Source organism: Triturus cristatus, chromosome 3_2 (assembly GCF_964204655.1).
Source record: "Triturus cristatus chromosome 3_2, aTriCri1.1, whole genome shotgun sequence".
In the NCBI taxonomy this organism is placed as follows: domain Eukaryota; kingdom Metazoa; phylum Chordata; class Amphibia; order Caudata; family Salamandridae; genus Triturus; species Triturus cristatus.
The window spans coordinates 517,911,041-517,932,144 of record NC_140584.1 but is presented as its reverse complement, the minus strand read 5'-3'; the positions used below and the strand labels follow the sequence as shown (position 1 = coordinate 517,932,144).

The 21,104-nt window shown below is 45.2% G+C and overlaps 1 protein-coding gene across 4 annotated transcripts in view; it reads left to right on the top strand.

The window, feature by feature from the left end:
• The window catches only part of BTBD10 (BTB domain containing 10), a 134,211-nt gene extending 114,613 nt beyond the window's left edge, over positions 1–19,598 (top strand). For all 4 annotated transcript variants that reach the window (XM_085648212.1, XM_085648211.1, XM_085648210.1 and 1 more), the window contains exons 7-8: positions 5,052–5,162; positions 15,866–19,598. In XM_085648212.1, coding sequence (XP_085504338.1) covers positions 5,052–5,162; positions 15,866–16,176 — 422 coding nt within the window. In that variant the 3' untranslated portion in view covers positions 16,177–19,598. The remainder of the gene's footprint in view (positions 1–5,051; positions 5,163–15,865) is intronic.
• Positions 19,599–21,104: the final 1,506 nt, after the last annotated feature.

Genomic DNA, 21,104 nt, shown 5'->3' with positions numbered 1-21,104 from the left:
CGGTATCCTGGAAGCGCACCAGTGCGGAGTCTGCCTTGTCTCCAAAGAGACGCAATCCATCAATGGGTGTGTCCAGAAGCAAGGCTTGGACATCTCCTGAAAAGACTAAAGTTCTCAGCCAGGTGTGGAGCTGTAAGGCCAACGACTAGGAAACCTTTCTGCCCAACGAGTCGGTCATGTCCAGCTTACATCGGATCGTGAACTTGGCTGCATAACTCCCGTCTGCCATAGCTTGGGAGAGTATGGACCGGGCCTCCTACAGGACCATCGGCAGCATGTGGGCAGCCAAATCCCACAGTGCATGAGAATAATGTCCCAAAATGCAGGCTAGTGGAAAACATTTTCTTGCCTAAGGTGACCAGCCTTTTGGATTCCCTATCCAGTGTGGTGATAGGAAATGTGCAGGGGTTTAGACAGGATGTGGAGGCGTGGACCACCAAGCACTCTGGTGTAGGGTGCTGGATGAGGAAATTGTCCTGGGATGGGGGTGATTCCAGCATGCAGTTGTCCTGCTCACTGGAGCCCCTGTGCTGGGCTTGGACCAGAACCCAAGCAGGACGTCCATAAGGGCTTTTTTAACTGGGAGAAGCGGTTCGAGGAGGGTTTTTGACTGCCTCTGAGGGTTGGCTAAGGTCCAGGCCCTCAGTCGCCCTTCTCACCACCATATCAAAAGACGCTCCCTCCTCCATAGTCATGGTAGGAGGAGAGACAATGCCAGTATCTGGGAAGGTGTCCACTTCACTGGCATCCTCAGAATCCTCACACCAGTCCATGTTGGGTTTAGGGAATGGTTTCCTCAGGGTACTGTGGCCCCTCCCAATGTTCCCCTTGTGCTAGCCCATAGAAATACATCTCTGGTCTAAACGGTTTGACTCCAGATGGCATAAGACGATGCCCTCCGTCTCTGTCGTAGTCTGGGATGAGAAGGAGGACTGCGCTGGGAGCGTCGACATCGGGACCAGCATTGGGGAAGGTTGAGATGGTAATCCCAGCGCCGGTCCGGATCCATACGTAGAATCACAGTGCTGGACTGGCACCGGGTGCGAACATGCTGTTGCGGAACCATCAGGGGTCCCTCCTGATGCCACGGTGTCCGAAGGTGTAGGGACTGGCCACCTAGATGAGGTGCATGGCTGCCTAAACCTCACTGAGTTGGGTGGAGGTCACTCCTGGTCCCGGAAACTTGAGGAAGCTTGGAGCCAGCTCAGGTGCTGTCTGAACTGCTGCGCCAGGTCTCGAATGACTACACATCTTGTCGGATAACTTAGGAAGGAGTGAAGCCGAAGATGTCTTTGACTTCTTGCTGTTTTACTTTTTGTGGAAGCTACCAGAACTCCCTGACCACTCCGATGAGGATCGATGGCTCCGTGACTGATCCTGGGACCTTCTCTTGACTGGGATCGAGACAATCGTGACGTCAAGGAGCCAGGAGCTTGAGGGATTGCTCCCTCAAGGCCTTTGGGTGCATGGCGGGGCAGTCGATGCAGGTCTTTATGTCGAGACACCGGAGGCAAACAAGATGTGGGTCCTTCACTGACATCTGTCGGTGACAGGTGCTGCAGGTTTTGAAACCAGCTTTTCTAGTGGGCATACCTGCCACACCAGGAGAAACATTCTCACGAGACTGACTTTGACAAAGGATGAAAAAGGGTCAGTCATAAAGTGACTGGCGGTATCTCGCTCCAAATCTGCGCTGACTGGCGCAGAAAGAAAAGAACTGATGTGAGTGTGTTGGGGTGACGCCCATACAGGCACCGCACACGTCACTTCTGGCACGTTTGACGCCACACGCAGTCGAGTAATGCCACCTACTGACGTTAAGGAGTAATGCTCGCGAAAAATTTCCGGATCCAGTCTGATGCCTGGGGATAATTCTAAGGCAAGTAATCAGTGGCTAGAAGTCTCTATCAGATACCCCTAGCAGCTTAGCCCTCCAAACGGAAATAGAACCGAACATTGCAAAAGAGCAATAATCAAAGGGGGGGCAAAGGGCTTTTAGGCAGGTCCAGCATAGATGCCGTACGTGAAGTATAGAAAAAGGTTTATGCTGTTCCTCTGAAGTAAGAGTCAAGTAAAGTAAATAAGGACCAACCTGATCAGAGTGGTTCAAAGTTGGAGATCCATTTTATTGGATTATAATGCCCTCACACACCCTGTCGGGTGTCATGCTTCATCATCAGGCTGCTCCTCGTCTGGTCGGCGGTGCAATACCCGACCAGCTCCCTATAGTAGGGGCACTTTAGCGGAGATCTTTTTCCAACAGCTGTTTGGGTAAGTGGGGGTGAGGGGGGTCTAGTGTGTGTAGATGAATGTGTGTTTAGAGTGTGTATTCAAGTGATTCTAAAATAGGCTTTGGAGTACCTACGACAACAACTTTAATCAAGGGGTCTCCTACCCTAAGTAAAAACAAGGATATAAGGCGCTAGGCTGAGGTCATGTCTCAGGTTGTGGCTATGTCTCAGGTTGTGGCGCTCTTATATGTGATGGGTCAACATGTTTCTCGCCAATTGCATAATCTGCGGGCGATTCGTCAGGACCAAAGAGGTGAAATCCTATCTACAACTAATAACTCAAATGGTGTTGTGGCTGCACACTCACATCAACCATACGACTAACTAGTCATGTATCCTTGTTTTTACTTAGGGTAGGAGACCCCTTGATTAAAGTTGTCGTAGGTACTCCAAACCCTATTTTAGAATCACTTGAATACACACTCTAAACACACATTCATCTACACACACTAGACCCCCCTCACCCCCACTTCACCAAGCGGCTGTTGGAAACTGATCTCTGCGAAAGTGCCCCTACTATAGGGAGCCGGTCGGGTATTGCACCGCCGACCCGACGAGGAGCAGCCCGATGGTTAAGCATGACACCCGACAGGGTGTGTGAGGGCATTATAATTAGGGCTCCCGGTTTTCCGTTTAAACGGATATTTACATATAAATACAGACAGAATTTTTTTTTTCCTTCGTCTGTATTTATATTTAAAAGCGGGAAAATACTACCAATTTTGCTGCACCGCCGTGCTCCAGCCGAGTTGCTTCGCCATGCCCCTCTCCCTGATTCTAGGTGTGTGTCTGCCCACCAGTAACACAAAACACTTGGAGGGCCCTACAGCTTGTGGTTTGCTGGAAATTCCTTCCAATTAGGGTCGTTTTTTAACTGCTGCTGTGCCCCCTGAGCCAATCGTGGTTGGATCCAGGCGTCACTGTGTGGATGTGTCACCAGTTCTCTGTTCCCGCCCCCATACCTTTTGCCCTTTATTTTTGAGGGTCAGCCAGCTGCCATTTCACGCCAAAGGTAAGTGTCTTTTACCGACGTATCTCCTCCCGGGGGACAGATGAATGGCGGCTTCACAGTGTACTCGCAGGGGCTGGAGTGTTTGCTGAGTTTGTGGCCGGGTTGTTCTTGCAGTGCAGTACACGTTGTCCTTTTGTTACATAATTGGTGCTCTGTTAAGTGCTCTAAATACCTTCAGGTCGAGTTTGCGCTTTTATAAATCTGCAACAAGAACATGTGGCTGCAAGCAGAGGTGCAACTAGAGCCAAATTTCTGGGGGGGGGGGTGGGGGGGGGGGGGGGCTAAGAAAAAATGTCGGGGGGGCAGAGTGGAGCTGCAGGGGCTCTTAGAAGGGGTGACACAACAGTGAGGCCTCATTAACATGCAAATGGTCTTTTAAAGACCTGTGAAGTGCTCGGGTGCGGCTGTGTGTGCGCCGGGAAGCTGTCTCATCCCGGGCTGCCACACACGACGGGGAGGGCTGAAGCCCTCTAGATCCAATGGGTGTTGCACGCCTGGCTGCAAGAACAATCTGGCCACAAACTCGGCAAACACTCCAGCCACTGCGTATTCACAGCCAAGCTGGGTAAGTACAGTCTCCCAACGTCCACAGCGCACCGCAAACACGTCCCAAAAACACATGTGCAGAGCAGTACACTGTACCTGCCCCTCTGCACCCAGCAGATATACTGTCTGTGTCTATCTCTGCCTCGGGAGCTGTTCCAGAGGCTGTGCAATGAAAGTTACTGCATGAAATTAAAAAAAGAGGGATTGTAGCCAGATGTCGGAGTGAACTGTAAAAATTAAGTAATATGTTGAAATACAAAATATACTACAGCTGTAGCGAATTTTGTGTACACTGTTTTGTGAAAACACACAGACCTATTTGAGTTTCAATGTAACAAAACATCTCACCCTGTAAAAAAACATGTATCACATCGGCCTCGCGAAGATTTATTCATTTGTGGATGTTTGTTCTTTTGAAAGCCCTATTGTATTAATATTTTTAATTTTTTTTAGAAGCCAGTTTCTGCACTAAGTGAGGGACAATCCCTCATCTCTGTTAGCTCCATGCAAACTGTGGCAGGTCTCTTAAAAGAGTAAATTTTATGAGTATCATTTTCTCCATGACGGCCCCTTCTATGTCTTATGGCAGCTGCAAAGTTGTAACTGCACTTAAAGGCTAGGGCAAGGACATGACTGTGGCCGATTTTCACACACACTGACACTATTGTAAGATCATATTAGTTTGCATTAAAATGCGAATATAAATTGTGGTAGTATTGAGCTGTTGATAGCCTTAAATAAATGTGGAAAAATACTAACTGCAGCGTCGTCTTTTGGTTGCGGATATATACAGATAAAATGCCCAAAAAATAAATACAGATAAATACAGACGGAAATGGCAAAAAAATAAACACCATAAAACCGGGAGCCCTAATTATAATCCAATAAAATGGATTCCCAGCTTTGAACCACTCTGGACCGGTTGGTCCTTATTTCCTTTACTTGACTCTTCCTTCAGAGGAACAGCATAAACCTTTTTCTATATTGCGTAAGAGCACCCATACTTTATGAACTATACAGTGATTTTACTTGATTTTGCCATAAACCGGTGCATGAAATTATTTGTCTTTATTGACTTAATTGGTGATTTGGTGTTCCAATTTCCTTTTTGAACCATGTTCTTTCTGAGACTAGGGTAAATCGTCTTCTAGGAATTGTCTAAAGTTTTAACCATTTCTTGAAATGTCACTTTTCCTTTTCAGTTATCTACAGTACAAAGCTGTATAGGTTCTTCAAATACATAGAAAATAGAGATGTTGCGAAATCTGTACTGAAGGAAAGAGGTCTCAAGAAAATTCGACTTGGCATAGAAGGTAAACATAGACATCTGTTAATTTTCTTTTTGATGGTTGTGCTTGTCTCCGCTCATTCTCCAAAGAGTCAAACCTAGTACTGTTGGACTGCATTTCTCTATGACCAAGCCCACTACTCATGGTGTCAGTCATGCCTTAAGCTCTTTGAACCTTTTTAGTCGCATCTGGTGCATATAGTAGCCCACAATTTAAGATGTGCATCTTTTCATTTTCCCTAGTAATTGTGCTGTAGCTTTTATGTTCATGGTAGTGTCTGTTTGCCAAAAAATCATAATTAGTTTATTGCTCTTTACTGTCTGTTCCCTTTCCTTTATTTTTCCATGACCTATGTTAATTTCCTCACTTGTAGCTCTCAGCTGATTATGTAGTATGCTTGCTGATAAAGCTATGAATACAGTGACATACTTGAACTCATTCAGCAGTCTAGTTGCAACCGTAGTGTCAGAATTATTACTGTTGACTACAGGTAGGAAATTAAATGACATTGTATCTTGTTGCCGAGCTGGAATGCTAGCAAACTGAAGAACATCTTCAGGCTTATGCTGAATAAAGTTTTTAAGATTTCCCACTACACTGTTTGAATTCTTAATTGTTGGCATTTTTCCACAACATTCCCTGGTCAAATACTTACGTTTTTTGTATAACGATATCCTAAGTAACAGACATGGGATGCTATGCAAAACATTAAATATGCGGTGTAGGAGGCTGGCTCTCTGTGATGAACGAATCTGTTATACTGTGTAAAGAGTCCTGGGGTTGCCTTATAAGTGGACTGGGGCTTGCCCTAGCAATCCCAAGGTGCTCTGTTAGGGCTAGTGTGTTCAAGCAGCCTTAGGCTTAACTGAGAGGAGTGCAAGACATCTGCAAATACACACCATAATCAATAAAAGCCACACATGACTCAAGGAGGAGATCCACCCCACTTTTTAAAAATAGAAAGTACTTTTATGTGTTTGCGCCAAAGAAACATTGTTCAGGGAAGTATGTTTTTAAAAATAAATTATTTTCAAAAGTGGACACTGCAATTTTTGAGTTCTGCAATGTTATCCTATGGAAGGAAAAACAAGTTCTGCACTAAGGTATAGTACAACGACTTACGGAACCAGTCTCCAAGAGTTAAGGTGAGTGGTGGGCAAGGTCTAAGGCAGCACCAACAGTACCCACCAGCGCCACGAGGGCAGGTGGGTGCATGGTGCAAAACAGCGTCTGGCCCAATGTTATTCTATGGATATCTGTCTCTGCAAAAAGAGCCTGCAAGCTCTGGCTAGGAGGCCAGTCGGGCTGAACTAATAGTCTGGGCTCAGGCCTCACTATGCTCTGGGATGTAGGGACACCTTTTGTCCTCTTCTCCACTGTCCAGGGCCGACGTGTGCAGAGGTGTCCTTAAGCATTGGGTTTTTCCTTACCGGAGCAGTCTTAGTAGAGTGGGCCTGTGTGCAGAGGCTGTAGGTGACGTCCGAGGGTCAATGAGGGGTGAAACCACGATGGACTATGGCTCTGGATGGCTAGGGGACCTTAATCAGGCCTTGAAAAATCATAAACATTTTACTAGACCTGCAGGTCTAGTGACTTAAATAATCTAATCAACCTATTTGCTCTTGACCCATAAACTGGTTTCAAATTATGTGATCATGGGCAAATAATTTAATTCATTGAGCCACCATTTTCTTCATTATCACATATGAGAGCACCTTCAAATATGCAAGTTCAGCATGTCTGCTTTCCAAAAATATTTAGTTTAGTTTAATAGACTAAACATTTTTCCCATTTATAATACAAATCTAGCCATATATAGGATACACATGAACCCGGACTTGCCTCTTAGTTCATTAACTGCATTTTCATCTGGGCGGGGGCAGGAATGTTTCTCAAATAATGTTTTAAATTTTTTTTTAATAAATACATAACTAAAGCATGGAGTGGTAGCACACTGTTATTTGTATTCAGCAGATTTTACATTGAAATGCCACAAACTTTACCACTGACATGCGGTTTTGCAGATAAAACTATATAGTGTGCAAACAATAATGGTTGAAAATAGTTTCTGCAAATGTGTAATTTGCACATCAGGTAAAATGTTCTGGTTTGTTTTGCTCCTATTTACCTCTTCTAAATTACAAAAAAAACTGCTTTTGTAATTCCTGATATATTTTGAAATGTTTCTAATAATTTACAGGCTATTTATTTAAATGTTATGCTTTAGAGAAAAATAACAGACCTCTTCAGACAGTTCACTTGACAAAATACCTCAAACTCTAGTAAGAGAAAAATAAACCTCATTTTCAAAGCAGCAGTTAGTTAAAAGGCAAACTGACATTTGACCTCTTTCCTTGAACAGACAGCAAATGTGTCAAGATAAAAACAAGATTTAATGGCATCTTTATTGCTCATTCACTTTATGAATGAGCAAAACACCTGTTCCTTTCCAGCCTAAGTTTACTTGCCAGATGGGACTAGTAGGTGCTAAAAATAGCTCGACCTGATAAAATTTTACTCATTGCGAGTGGGGGAATAGATTGTTCAAGGCCTGTTTGGCACCGGTGGCCCACTTTGACTCTGGTTTGGAGTAACGGGTGCAGTGGTAACTTAAGGTTTTGGGGGTTCCAGAGGCCTCGAGTCCTTTCTTTTGGAGTTGCTTCTCTCCTCTCTGCTTTTGTGGCTCTTCTGTATCCTCCCTCTTCTTATGTCATCAGGATCTGCTTCTCTTGTGCTAGGGACTCCCCTAAATACTGAATTGAGGACATTAGGAAAGTGTAAAGTAGTAGCAAATGGGCTAGTCACCCTTGGGGCCAATATGCCCCCTATATTACCACTTCCTGTGGGAAGTGGGCATAACCCTGTCCTAGAATTCCGAAGTATTCCTTCAAAAAGATGGCTACTGCTGAAAAACAAGCATTTGCAAAGCCAATATGTCTCGCCTATGAGGCCCATAGCTCCCTTGCTTTGCCGCATGGGACACTTTATTAACACTGTTTGTTTACAGCGCTTGGTGCTACACCACTGCATCTTCCCAAGACCATAAACAAAATGTGTCACTGTTGCCCAAATGGACCACCTTCATTTTCTTGCCCTCAGAAGAGAGAAAGACTGAGTCAGCCCATGAAGGCTGATAAGTTGCATATAAGTTTTTGTAGAACATTTATAAACCTTCTAAGGGTTCTTTGAACTTGCTGATCAGGGCCATGAAGAAATCGGCTCGTAAAACAGTAGTAGTTTTCTTAGTTATTATTTTACAATATTGCAACTGGAAAATATCGTTGTTGTGGGGAATCAGTTTAGCACGATCCCTTTCCACAGGCACTTCTCCAGTAGTGATTGCCATGGAGAAAAATAATTTTGCAGCGTGAATCTTTCTGGATTCACTATGCTGTGCATTATTCCGCGATCTGGTGGTTGGGTCCGGATTCGTAGTCTTTCTATTTTTTTATTTTTTTATTTTATTTTGTAGCCCAGGTGGGCGTCGACGTCCCACCATTTGGTGCACCTCTCGTGATGTCGTCGTGCTTCCTGCGGAAGTCCCACCTTTGGGGCACCATCTTCAGATTCTTTTTTCCGCCGTTGGGTCTGGATCGTCATCGAGAAGCTCCAGAGTTTTAGACGAAGGAAGAAGGAAAATACGCGAGTTTCATCGAAGGAGAACTTTTAGAAGACTACAGAGAGAAAGGTATTACAGCCGGGACGACAAAGAAGGAGGGGATCCTCGAAATTCTTCGACGCACATAGGAAAATCCGCACTCAGAGGCTCTGAGCGCAATGGACAAGACACCATTTAAGTTCTGCCCTAACTGCCACCACAAGTACGCGCAGAAGGACCAACATCCGGTCTGCAACCTTTGCCTGCCGTTCGACCACGAGAGCAAGGACTGCAACGCCTGCTCCGCCTTCGCGCCGAAGACTCTCCGGGTGAGAGAACGTCAGAGGAGAGCCAACTTCAGCATGGAAGGCAAGGGTAAGGCCCCGTCGCTGTACGATCTGGGCCTCTCCACCGACGATGAAGACAACATCGCCGAGGGACCTGATGTCTTCACGGTCGCAGAGACCGATAAGAAAACGCCTGACGAGGTAAGAGACACGTCGAGTTCAAAACCACCGATAGGGCTCCGAAAATCGGATGGTGACTCTCGAAAAAATGAGTCCAAGTCCACGAAGGAAACACCGGCGCCGAAAATTTCGATGTCCGCCAGTGCTTCAAAGGACAAAAGGCCAAGTGGATCCTTCGACAAGGACTCCCAGGGGCCTAAGGCTGCCGAGAGGCAGAGTTCGTCGAAACAGATCCACGAGGTGGGACGTTCGGCGACGAAAGACAAGGCCGCGTCGACGCAAGCTCTGTCGAAGAGACCTGCGGTCGACGCCGAGCACATCTCAAGCATGGAAAAGAAAAAGAGAAGGCTCGAGGCGGAGATGGAGAGCATCCTTCAGAGGAAGGAGTTCGATGAAACAATTCAGAATCCCAACGGTCCCGTCGACGGAGGTCGTGGAGATCGAGAAAGAAGGAGATTTCGACGCCGAAGATCAGTCGAGGGGTCCTGAAGAGGAGGAAGAAGGCACCTACTATGAGGGAGAAGGTGATGAAGAGGATCAGCAGTCGTTCTACGGCTCGGCGCCGTCGACGAGCCAGGAGCTGGAATGGCAGGACATCGACACCGAAAACCACCGTATCCTTCGAGGCCTTCGCCGCCTGACGACATCGGGGCGTACAACATGGTCGTCAAGAGTGCTGCAGCAGCCTTTGGCGTGAAATTGGACGAGGAGAAGCCGAAAGCAGACTTCCTACTCGAAACTCTGCTTCCCATACAGACAAGGAGCCAGTTCCTCCCCATGCTCCAAAGCGTGATGAACCAAGGGAAGGAGGCGTTTAAGGACCCTGGAACATGCCGGTCCATCACACCCAGAACGGAAAAGAAGTACAAGCACTCCTCGCAGGACCCTCCTTACATCAAGGGATCGGTTACTGCAGATTCCATCATTGCTTCCACGGCCAGGAAAGAGCCAATGTGCCGGCGACATCGGGGCCACCTCCTGATAAGGAGAGCAGAAGGATGGACCTCACTGGAAGGAAGGTAGAAAGAAACGCCGCAATGCACTGGCGCATGGCAAACTCAAACGCGCTACTGAACAGACACCAGTACCAGCACTGGGATGAAATGGGGGAACTAGTCCAGCATCTCCCTGAAGAGTACCGTCAAGGAGCTTCCCTTCTAGTGGAGGAAGGGAAGAATATCGCCAACTCATGCATCAAGACTGCATTGGACGGGGCGGAAACTTCGAGCAGACTGATGGCCATAGGGATCACTGAAAGGAGACAGGCTTGGCTCAGAATTTCTAGATTCAAGTAGGAAGTCCAGAATAACATACTGAACACCCCTTTCAACGGTGAAACACTGTTCGGGGAAACTGTGGACGAGAAGCTCACCCAACTGAAAAAGGAAAATGAGACGGCAAGATCCATGGGGGCCCTGCAATTCAGTGGGATGCGAAGAGGCACCCCAAATCGGAGACCCTACGGAAGGGGAGGAAGCCAGCAGGGTGCGTCGCACCAGACATTCCAACACGGGCAGCAGGGTGACAGTCACAGCCAGCAGGGACAGCAGAAGCAGAATTGGCAGTACCAGCCTCGAGGCCAGTCCTTTCGAGAGAGAGGAAACGGACGTGGCCAAAGGAGGAGAGGGGGGGGATCAACCCTCATCTAAGTGACTACACACGCAAGAGGACGCTCACCCACAGCTTACCCCGAAGGGTGAAGCGCAGTGTAAAAACACCAAGGGGGTTACACAAAACAAGCGCCTACGAGCATGCAACACCGGTGGGCGGAAGACTGGGCCTCTACCTACAACAATGGCAAAAAATAACCTCAGACAAATGGGTTCTCAACGTCATACAGCACGGATACTGCATAGAGTTAGAGAGAAGGCCTCCAAACAAGAAACCAAAGAGAAGACAACGCTCGGGCCAAGAGCTCGCTCAACTCGGGGAGGAGACACTTCAACTACTAAAAAAGAGAGCCATAGAACCAGTGCCATGCAGAGAAAGGAACAAGGGAGTGTACTCAAACTACTTCCTTGTACCAAAGGTGGACGAAACACTAAGACCCATCCTGGACCTAAGGTTCCTAAACAAATTCATAAAAACGCAAAAATTCAAGATGACATCACTACAAGAAGTGCTACCCCAAATGCGAGGCGGAGACTTCATGTCCACCATGGATCTCAAGGACGCATACCTGCACATCCCAATGAACAGGCGACACAAAAGCCTGTTAAGGTTCAACATCAACCAGGAACATTACCAGTTTACAACCCTAGCATTCGGCCTAAAGTCAGCCCTAAGGGTTTTCACAAAATGCCTTGCAGCAGTAGCAGCGTACCTACGAAGGGAAGGGATTCATGTGTACCCTTACCTAGACGACTGGCTAGTCAAAGCAAGCACTCGCGAAAAGTGCGAGGAGCACGCAGGACGGGTGACAAGAACACTAACAAACCTGGGGTTCTCGATACACTGGGGGAAGTCATCGATAAAACCAGAGCAGGTGAAGATCTTCCTGGGGGCGAAGATCAACACCATAGACGGAACGGTGATGCCCAGCGACAGAAGAACAATAGCCCTGCTGAACGAGACGCGTCTCTACCAGAAGGGGCGAGTTCTGACAGTGAGAACAGTGAGCAAGGTCATGGGGATGATGGCGTCATGCATCCACCTAGTCCCCAATGTACGGCTTCACATGAGACCATTCCAAGAATGGCTGCACCAGCAATGGTCACAAGCAAGCAGGAGTTTGGAGGATCTAGTGGTTGTTACGCGCGCAGTGCAAGAGGAGATAACATGGTGGAACAGGGAGAACTTAACATCAGGAAAGACCTTGAAACCACCAAACCCAACTGTGACCATTACCACGGACGCATCACAAATAGGATGGGGAGCGCACATGAACAAACTCAGGTTGAGGGGCCTGTGGACTCCGACAGATGCGGTCAGACACATCAATTACCTGGAATTGAAGACTGTCCTGCTAGCCCTAAAGGCCTTCCAGAAACAGCTATACAACCAGAAAGTGTTGATACAGACGGACAATACCACTACCATGTTCTATATCAACAAGCAGGGAGGGACACAATCGTTCCCCCTTTCCACTCTGGCACAGGAGATTTGGAGATGGGCCATCCCACTCAAGATAGACCTGCTGGCCATACACCTACCAGGGAAGGACAATGTGGAGGCAGACTGGCTCAGCAGACAGACATCGGCATCCCACGAGTGGGAGCTCAATGGGCAGGAAACACAGAGGCTATTCCAAAGGTGGGGAACACCGACAATAGACCTGTTTGCAACACGCCTGAATGCAAAATGCCAAAACTTCGCATCCAGACAACCAGAATGGCAATCGCAAGGGAATGCCCTATGGATAAGCTGGTCAAAGACATTTGCCTACGCTTTTCCACCGATACCGCTGTTACACAGGGTGCTCGACAAGTGCAGGACCAGCAACATGACACTGATCCTAGTGGCACCACAGTGGGCAAGGCAAACTTGGTTCTCTCAAATAGTGGAAATGGCACAAGGCACTCCTCACAAATTCACAAGAAGAAAGGACCTGCTCTCCATGCAGAACGGAGAGGTCCTGCACCCAGAACCAGAGAGCCTCAGCCTGGCGGCATGGCTCCTGAAGACTTAGAGTTTGCGCACCTAAACCTACCTCAAAGCACTATGCAAGTGCTGCGGGAGGCAAGGAGACCTACAACACGAAAATGCTATGGGGAGAAATGGAAAAGGTTCACAATATGGTGCAGCAGAAATAAACTACTGAATAAAATGACAACAGAGTCAACGGTGCTTAGATATCTCACACACCTGCTAAAAAGTAATCTATGCTCATCCTCCCTAAGGGTAAACCTGGCGGCAATCGTGGCTTACACACGAGGGGAGAGAGGAGGAAGTCTCTTTACGTCACGGGTAGTAAAGAGATTCCTGGAAGGGGCGAAAAGAATTGCGCCTCCAAAGAGGATGCCGCCGCCGGCATGGAACCTCAACGTGGTCCTAACTGAGCTTATGAAGGAGCCGTTTGAGCCCATCCACAAGGCCACGCTGCAAATGCTGACAATGAAAACAGCCTTCCTGGTAGCGATAACCTCGCTGCGCAGAGTGAGCGAGCTGCAAGCTCTGACACTGCAAGAGCCATACATCCAGATACACAAGGATAGGGTGGTTCTAAGAACGGACCCACACTTCATGCCTAAGGTGGTGTCAGCGTTCCATATGAACCAGACAATTCAGATACCAAGTTTCTTTCAAAACCCCACGACGAGCGCAGAAAGGGCACTGCACACTCTGGACGCTAGAAGGGCAGTGATGCACTACATTGAGAGGACCAAAGAGCACAGGAAGACCAAGCAGCTCTTTGTCTCCTTTGCAACTAGTTTCCTGGGTAGACCCGTGACAAAAGCCACCATTGCACGATGGATTGCACTGACAATACAATTCTGCCACAAACAAGCAGGGCAGGAGCTATTGGAGAGGCCGAGAGCCCACTCCACAAGGAAGAAGGGAGCAACTATTGCCTTTCTGGCAAATACGCCCATTCAGGACATATGCCTGCCGGCAATATGGGCTGCAGTACACACGTTCACTAAACACTATTGCGTGGACGTTCAGATGAACAAGGAAGCACAAGTAGGACAGAAGGTGCTTCAACACATATTCAACAGCCAACACTCCTCTACCACCCAGCCGCCACAAAGATAACAAACCGCTACAAAGTCTATGCACAGCATAGTGAATCCAGAAAGATTCACGCTGCAAAACAAATAGTTTCTTACCTGTCGGTGTAGTTTTGCAGCTTGAAGATCTTTCTGGATTCACTAGCGAACCCACCCACATCCGCCAGAAAGATGAGGATGGAGGAAGAGGTGGAAGGACATGGAAGAACAGAATGATTGGAATACTAAAAGAAATTGGAAAAGGAAAATTAAGAGAACGCCTAGGGTTAAAAAAAAAAAAAAAGGGGGAAAAGAGAACCCGAAGATTGCGCCCCAAAGGTGGGACTTCCGCAGGAAGCACGACGACGTCACGAGAGGTGCACCAAATGGTGGGACGTCGACGCCCACCTGGGCTACACAAAAAAAAAAGTAAGACTACGAATCCGGACCCAACCACCAGATCGCGGAATAATGCACAGCATAGTGAATCCAGAAAGATCTTCAAGCTGCAAAACTACACCGACTGGTAAGAAACTATTCGTTAAATCCTACAAGATCCCTGCAAAGGACAGACAGTATGTGGTCAGCCAGTCTCCCATCAAACTGTTCAGTTTTAGAAGATAAGCCAAGAAAAATAGACCAGATAAAGGCTGGAAAGATAGCTCAGTGGGTTGATGCTTCTGCTCTGCAAGTCACAGGTTCAACCCCTAGCAGAGCGGGTCAGACGTCTGCTTCTAATGAAGGTCAAGGTTGGATGCTCCTTAAACACATTCAAGAGGTTTATTTGACATGGTCTATGTCCTACTAAGTTAACACCAGGACACGCCAACATTCTGCTGTTTGAATGTTGAATTGAACAGAGGAGCTTAGGTCTGTGGATAGAAGCCTCATTTGAGCTCTGTCCAGCACTACACCAGTACCTAAAACCCTCAGTCAACTGATCTGGGTTTAATCCATCACCGTTCTTTAGCCCACTCTGCCACCCCAGTTCAGACATGGCCATATACAAATCAGTCTGACCCTGTGCCTCATGGGAACAGTCCAGCCCGAACTGCCAAGCCATGTCTTCCCTGGACTGGAAACACGCTTCCTAGGACCGGTTTCTGGCATTTCAGCCGTCTTCAGCCAGGCTTGCTTAAATCCAGTGGCAAAGTGAGCAAGGGTCTCACGTCTGAGCATACCCTGCCAACTTATGGCGAACAAAGCAAAAACCAAAGGAAATGATGGACGGAGTGTTGAACATTGCAAGCACTCACCCCCAGTCAACTGATCTAGGTTTAATCCATCACCGTTCTTTAGCCCACTCTGCCACCCCAGTTCAGACATGGCCATATGCAAATCAGTCTGACCCTGTGCCTCATGGGAACAGTCCAGCCCAAACTGCCACTGGATTCAAGCAAGCCTGGCTGAAGACGGCTGAAATGCCAGAAACCGTTCCTAGGAAGCTTGTTTCCGGTCCAGGGAAGACATGGCTTGGCAGTTCGGGCTGGACTGTTTCCATGAGGCACAGGGTCAGACTGATACTTGGCACTGGGTTAGCAGAAACCCAGTACACTTCAGTTAAAATTGCATCAAACACCAGGCAAAAAGTTTGTGGGTGCTGCAACAAGAACCCAGCTCCCTACATGCAGCTAGTATGTTTTTCTCTGATTCCTCCGCCACCATGCAGACCATACCACAGCATGCTTTAGGCAGCAGGGAGCAGGAACGGTTTAATGTTATTTTGGTAATTGGGCATTTGTATTAGCCAGTTTCAGGTGAGGCCCTGTAGTAGCCCCATGGTGCATCAAAACATTTCTTCTCGCCCAGATCATCAGGTAATAGGAACACTCATCTTTATCAGTATAAATTGTTAAAAAGGTGCAGTTCCAGATTATACAAACGTTTTACAAGTATTTTCAGGGCATTCTAGGTTGGATATAACTGGCATCACCCTTCAATTTTGTTTAATGTTGAACTTTGATGCTAAATTTAAAAACTAATATTTTATGAAAATGATTTCCTTTTTTATAGGTTATCCAACATACAAAGAAAAAGTGAAGAAGAGGCCAGGTGGCAGGCCTGAAGTTATTTATAATTATGTCCAAAGGCCGTTCATTAGAATGTCCTGGGAAAAGGAAGAAGGGAAGAGTCGTCATGTGGACTTTCAGTGTGTGAAGAGCAAGTCTATAACAAACCTAGCAGCCGCTGCAGCCGACATTCCTCAGGACCAACTTGTGGTAATGCACCCAACACCGCAAGTCGACGAGTTGGACATTTTGCCTAATCCTCTTCCTCCTGGAAATAATGATATGGACCCTGATGGTCAAAACCCAACACTCTGATCTATGCTCATATTCACTGCATGTTACACAATTGAAAAGAAAAACTGTACTCTATTCAAAATTGCGCTGCAATTTCAGTTTTTCTTGTTATATGAACATAAAAGCAATTGGAGCTCTCGCAGTGTGGACTTTTATTATTAAAAGACCATTGAGTACTTCAGAGGTTTTAAAATGAGTAGTTCTAGTTCCTGAGGTTCCTGAGGTTCGCGTTTTGTAAATGCATTTGTTTACTGGTGATATTGGTTCTGTTTTTGCTGGACTGCACTTTCCTCACTTCATCACTCTAAAAACGTTTGTCAAAAAGATGGTATATGGAGGCTATTAAACGTTTTTCCGTGTTACGCAGTGTGTAAATGCATAACACGGCATTAAGAAGAGCACTTTACAAATGGGGACACAATGGAGCTTCTAAAATTATTATTTTATGTGCTCAAAAAGCCTAGGGCTAATTTTGTGATTATTGCCTTTATTGTAAATGGTAACTGTTCCAAACCATTTGAAAGTAGCATGCATAGGAGTGAGGAAAAAAGAAATGTATTTACTACTGAAACAGTAACTTTACAGTGGCTGGGTACATGTATCATTTGAGACACCCAACGTGTAGTAAATAATGCCTCGAACAGCTGACTGCCATTCCGTTACCTTTTGAGATTTTTGTTAACTGTTTCTCATTAAAGTTACTTTTCTTGTACTTTCAAACTTATCTTCTACACATAACCCCCACATTGCGACTGTTGTTTGCCCTAATGGTATATGTGACCTATAATTAAAAACCCTGGTAACAGTGAACGAAACATTGATGGGACGGAGGTCAACTTATATGTAATTTGTTAGCAGCTCTACTTATTTGTGGAAAATACACAAGAAATGATATTGCTTTTTGTTTTCCTCCTCTTGTAGTCCATACAAACACTGATGCTGATGTATGCAGAGATCTTGTCTGTTTATAGATGGGATTGTGCAGTTGTTTGATGAATCGATATAATCACTTCAGCAAATAACATAACAATCGTACACCAGGCTAGTGTATGAAGTATTTTTGCTTGAGTATTTGCTAAACCAGGCTAGTGTATGAAGTATTTTTGCTTGAGTATTTGCTACTTTCTGTTGGAGCCTTAGTTGTAAAATTAACCATCTCTCTGAGAAAGCTTTGTAAGGAGCATTATGATGTTGTTCAGCCCGCAGTTTGATACATGCTTGCTGCACAGTTCCAATTTTATTACTTGAGAGACTAGCATCTTCACCTTCCAACTCCCTACAGCTACACCAAATGAAGCTTGTATTTTAGTGATAATCTATTTCTCTAACTTTTTTTTTTTTTCTACATCTCGGAATAATCCAATTACGCAAACTTGATATTTTTGCTAAAATGGATGTATCTAAACACCAGATGAAAGCAATGACTTCAGCATATTGCGTGTGCATCTGTATGCACTTTTTATTATAGTTATTGTAATTTTATTTTAAGTTCGGTTGCAACAATATATTTATGAAGTTGTTATGCGTATGCATCAAATCAGTCTAGTAGCAAGTGTTCCCTGGGACCATCTTACATTGTGTAACAGTGCAGAGCAGAAAAACCTTTGTGCCTGCTTTTTTCCTTGAAATTGTGGTGCTTTTTTGCATCTTTATCCTTTGGCCGAACCACTCAAAGATTGAAGTCTTAAAACATTGAATGTGTAGTTTTCACTTGCAGTCTTTTCTTGTGTATGCCTAATAAGTTGACAATAATTGCTATGTATGTTTGCATTGAAGCGCTCCGTTTGCTGTTAACCTATCAAGAACTGTTGTCAGGCTTTCCCATAAGGTAACATGTTTGGCATTTTATGTGGAGCAGCAGGGATGCGTATAAACAAGCATCGCACACACTTGTGATGCAAGGGCCCTTTGAAATTGTCCCAACTTTAAAGAGGCATCAGTGGATGGCATACCTGAAAGAAATGTAAGCAGGAAAACAGTGCTGTACGAACCACCTACAGTGGTTAAGATTGCTGTCTGAAGCATCTGTAGTACAAACTCGTCCTGTGAAGGGTTATCGTAATTTTTTTACATGAGTAAACTGTTGACTATTTATCAATCAGATTAACTAAAGAAAATAGTTTTTTTTCATGCAGGTTCGACTGAAATCAACACTTTGAAGTCCAACAAAAACAATTATTAGAAAACCGTGTCTAATTGTGAAACTTTTGTAAAACATCCAAATGAAACCTGACACAGATATTATTGTTATATAGGCATGGTCATGAACACCTACTGGGGAAAAAAACAAGTATAGGCAGTGGTTTTCTAGTGGAGGTGTCTCAATATGTATTCATGTCTGCAACGTACTGCTGCAGCATTAGCTAGTGTAAGCCTCTAGACTAGAGTGCAGCCATTTACAGTTGAATCTTGAAAGCATGGTAGGTGTTACACAGCGTGATCGGATAAGCTACAGTAGTAATCTGAAAAGTGAGCTAAATTTACCAGTTTAAGATAATGGGCAGGGCAGTTGAAGCTTGACTAAATTACTAAGTATATGGCCTTTCAAGTGGTTTAAACATTTGACACTGCTGTGATTGGCACTTGGTTAAATGACAGTTCATGGCTGATCTAATGCGGTCAAACATTAGCTAGTAGATCTAGCTAGTGATTGAGACTGCAAAATGTTTTTAAAAATGCAACCTTTTGAGGGTTAGTAGAAGATCTAACTTTCGTTTTAAGAACTTGCCCTGCACAATAAATGAATGCTGATCTTGGTGGTCACCAGACCCTACAAATACTGCTAACTTTCTTAAGAAAGTAAATATTGGTAATGTAAGATTTCAAGCTAAATTCGTCTGCAGTTCTTACATTCCTCACAATTCTCAAATCATTAGTTAAAACATTTTTTTTTATGATTTTGGACTGAACAGTTTCAAAATTGATGTTGGGTGCCACATTACACTACTGCTTACAAGCAAGGAATGCACAGTACTAGCACTAGAACACATTGTAGTGCAGAGGCATGCTTTGCCAAATAGAGTACACATATTACACTTATTTAAAAGGCCACAACTTTTTTTTTTTTAGTATAATAAAAATAAATTGGAAACTCAAGCCAGAAATGGAATACACATTGTAATAGTTTGAAACGTAACAAAGATTTTGTGAATCACAGATTTGAATTTTTACTGCTGAAGTAAAAAAAAAATATATAGAATAAAGGGACAGTGAGACAAGAAGCATTGCTACACTATTTGTATTGGGGCCACCATATTTGCCTTGTTGGTCAACTGAAAACTCCCAGATGCTGTTGTAAGATAATGGCTTATTCCAGGTGTTAAGCAGCTGTGGAGAGAATTGTTGGACTTCAGTAATGTTGAGTGAAAAAATGAGTATTGTTCATTCCTTGTTACTTAAATTATTGTATGCTTTTTCATTCAAATAAAGTTTCATTATTTAAATGTTTCTGTTGACGTCTTTTAGATAAAACTTTCCATGTTAAGATGTTTAACATTATTCTGAAAATGTTTTAATGGATGATTTTTTTCACAAGCAGTACTGTCTCACTGTTACCTTTTTCCAATTCCTTGCTTTGCGTTTTTGTTCAGTTCCCATTCAAACCCTCTTGGTTGCTAGCAATTTGTTGGGTGAGGTAAGAACTAGTGGATTCCTGTAGTTGTCCTGTGAGCCACTGAGCTCTAACTTAGACCGCAGTTGTTTGGCAAGCGTTTCTTAATCTTGGACTCTTCTGGAAGACCTAGTTATAGGATGATAATTAGAATTCTTAAATGAGTCTAGACATGGTAGTCTTAAAAGCAGAAAGAATGTTCCCGAAGTTAGAGAGGTTTGGGACGTCACGAAGGGAAACTGATATTGTACTTTCAACCTGACACAGAAAGAAGGCGCATCAACGGTTGAGCAGGTTGCCATGTTTAAACTCGGTCAATGCAGTCTGCACATGTTGAGTATCCAAAAGGATGATGTCCAAAGAATAGGTGATGGTTGAGAAACAGTACAGACGTTCTGCATAACTTTCAATTAATATTTTATTCTCAAGCTAAATCACTTTAGTACCTCACCACTGGGATCTGAGTTTAAAAGAATGAGTGTATTAATGATACTAGATTTATTTCTACTTAGTTTTGGATTACAAAGTGATGATGAAAAGCTTGTGTTCGAGGCATATGAGCTGTGGATTGTATGCTTTAGCATAGATAGCCATCTGGTGTTGGATCCGGAGGTTTACACTTTGTTTTTGTTCAAAGTAGGCTTGTAGTCACGAGGTAGTTGACTCCTCCTTTCGGTGATAGTGCGCATGGGCATCGACTACATCCTTAGATTGTTTTATTTCCGCCATCGGGTTCGGATGTGTATTGCTGTGCTCCGGTTTGGTACCGTTTTCGGACCCCCTTTGACGTTCAATGTACTACCCTCGACGGTATTATCAGTCGTAATGCATCATTCGACGCGCATCTTCTCACTGCGGAAAGCTTTCCATCGGAAAACTCGAGGCGGGCTGTCTGGCCTACCCGTGCCGACCATGCTAGCAGTTGATGGAGCGGACTCCATTTAAACCATGTCCCGGGTGTAATGCTAAATTTCCACGCACCGACTTGCACGAAGTTCGCAACCTCTGCATGTCCCCAGAACACGACGAAAATGCAGCATCAGAGCGACTCGATTCCGGACATCTTCGGAGAGGATTCCGATACCCAACCTCCAGAGCCAGAGGAAAAAGAGCAGGTCTCCGTGTCCGAAGCCGACTCCGACATGGAAGAGGAGGAAGACATCACTGCGTACCAGGAGTACAGATTCCCCTGTGCCCATTCCACAGAAGAGAACGGCTCCGGTCCCTCCTTCGCCCTTGGGCTCGGGTCGACACCAACATAATGTGTTTGAGGCATATGAGCTGCAGATTATACACTGTGCATAGATCGCCATCTGGTGTTGGGCCCGGATGTTTGCAG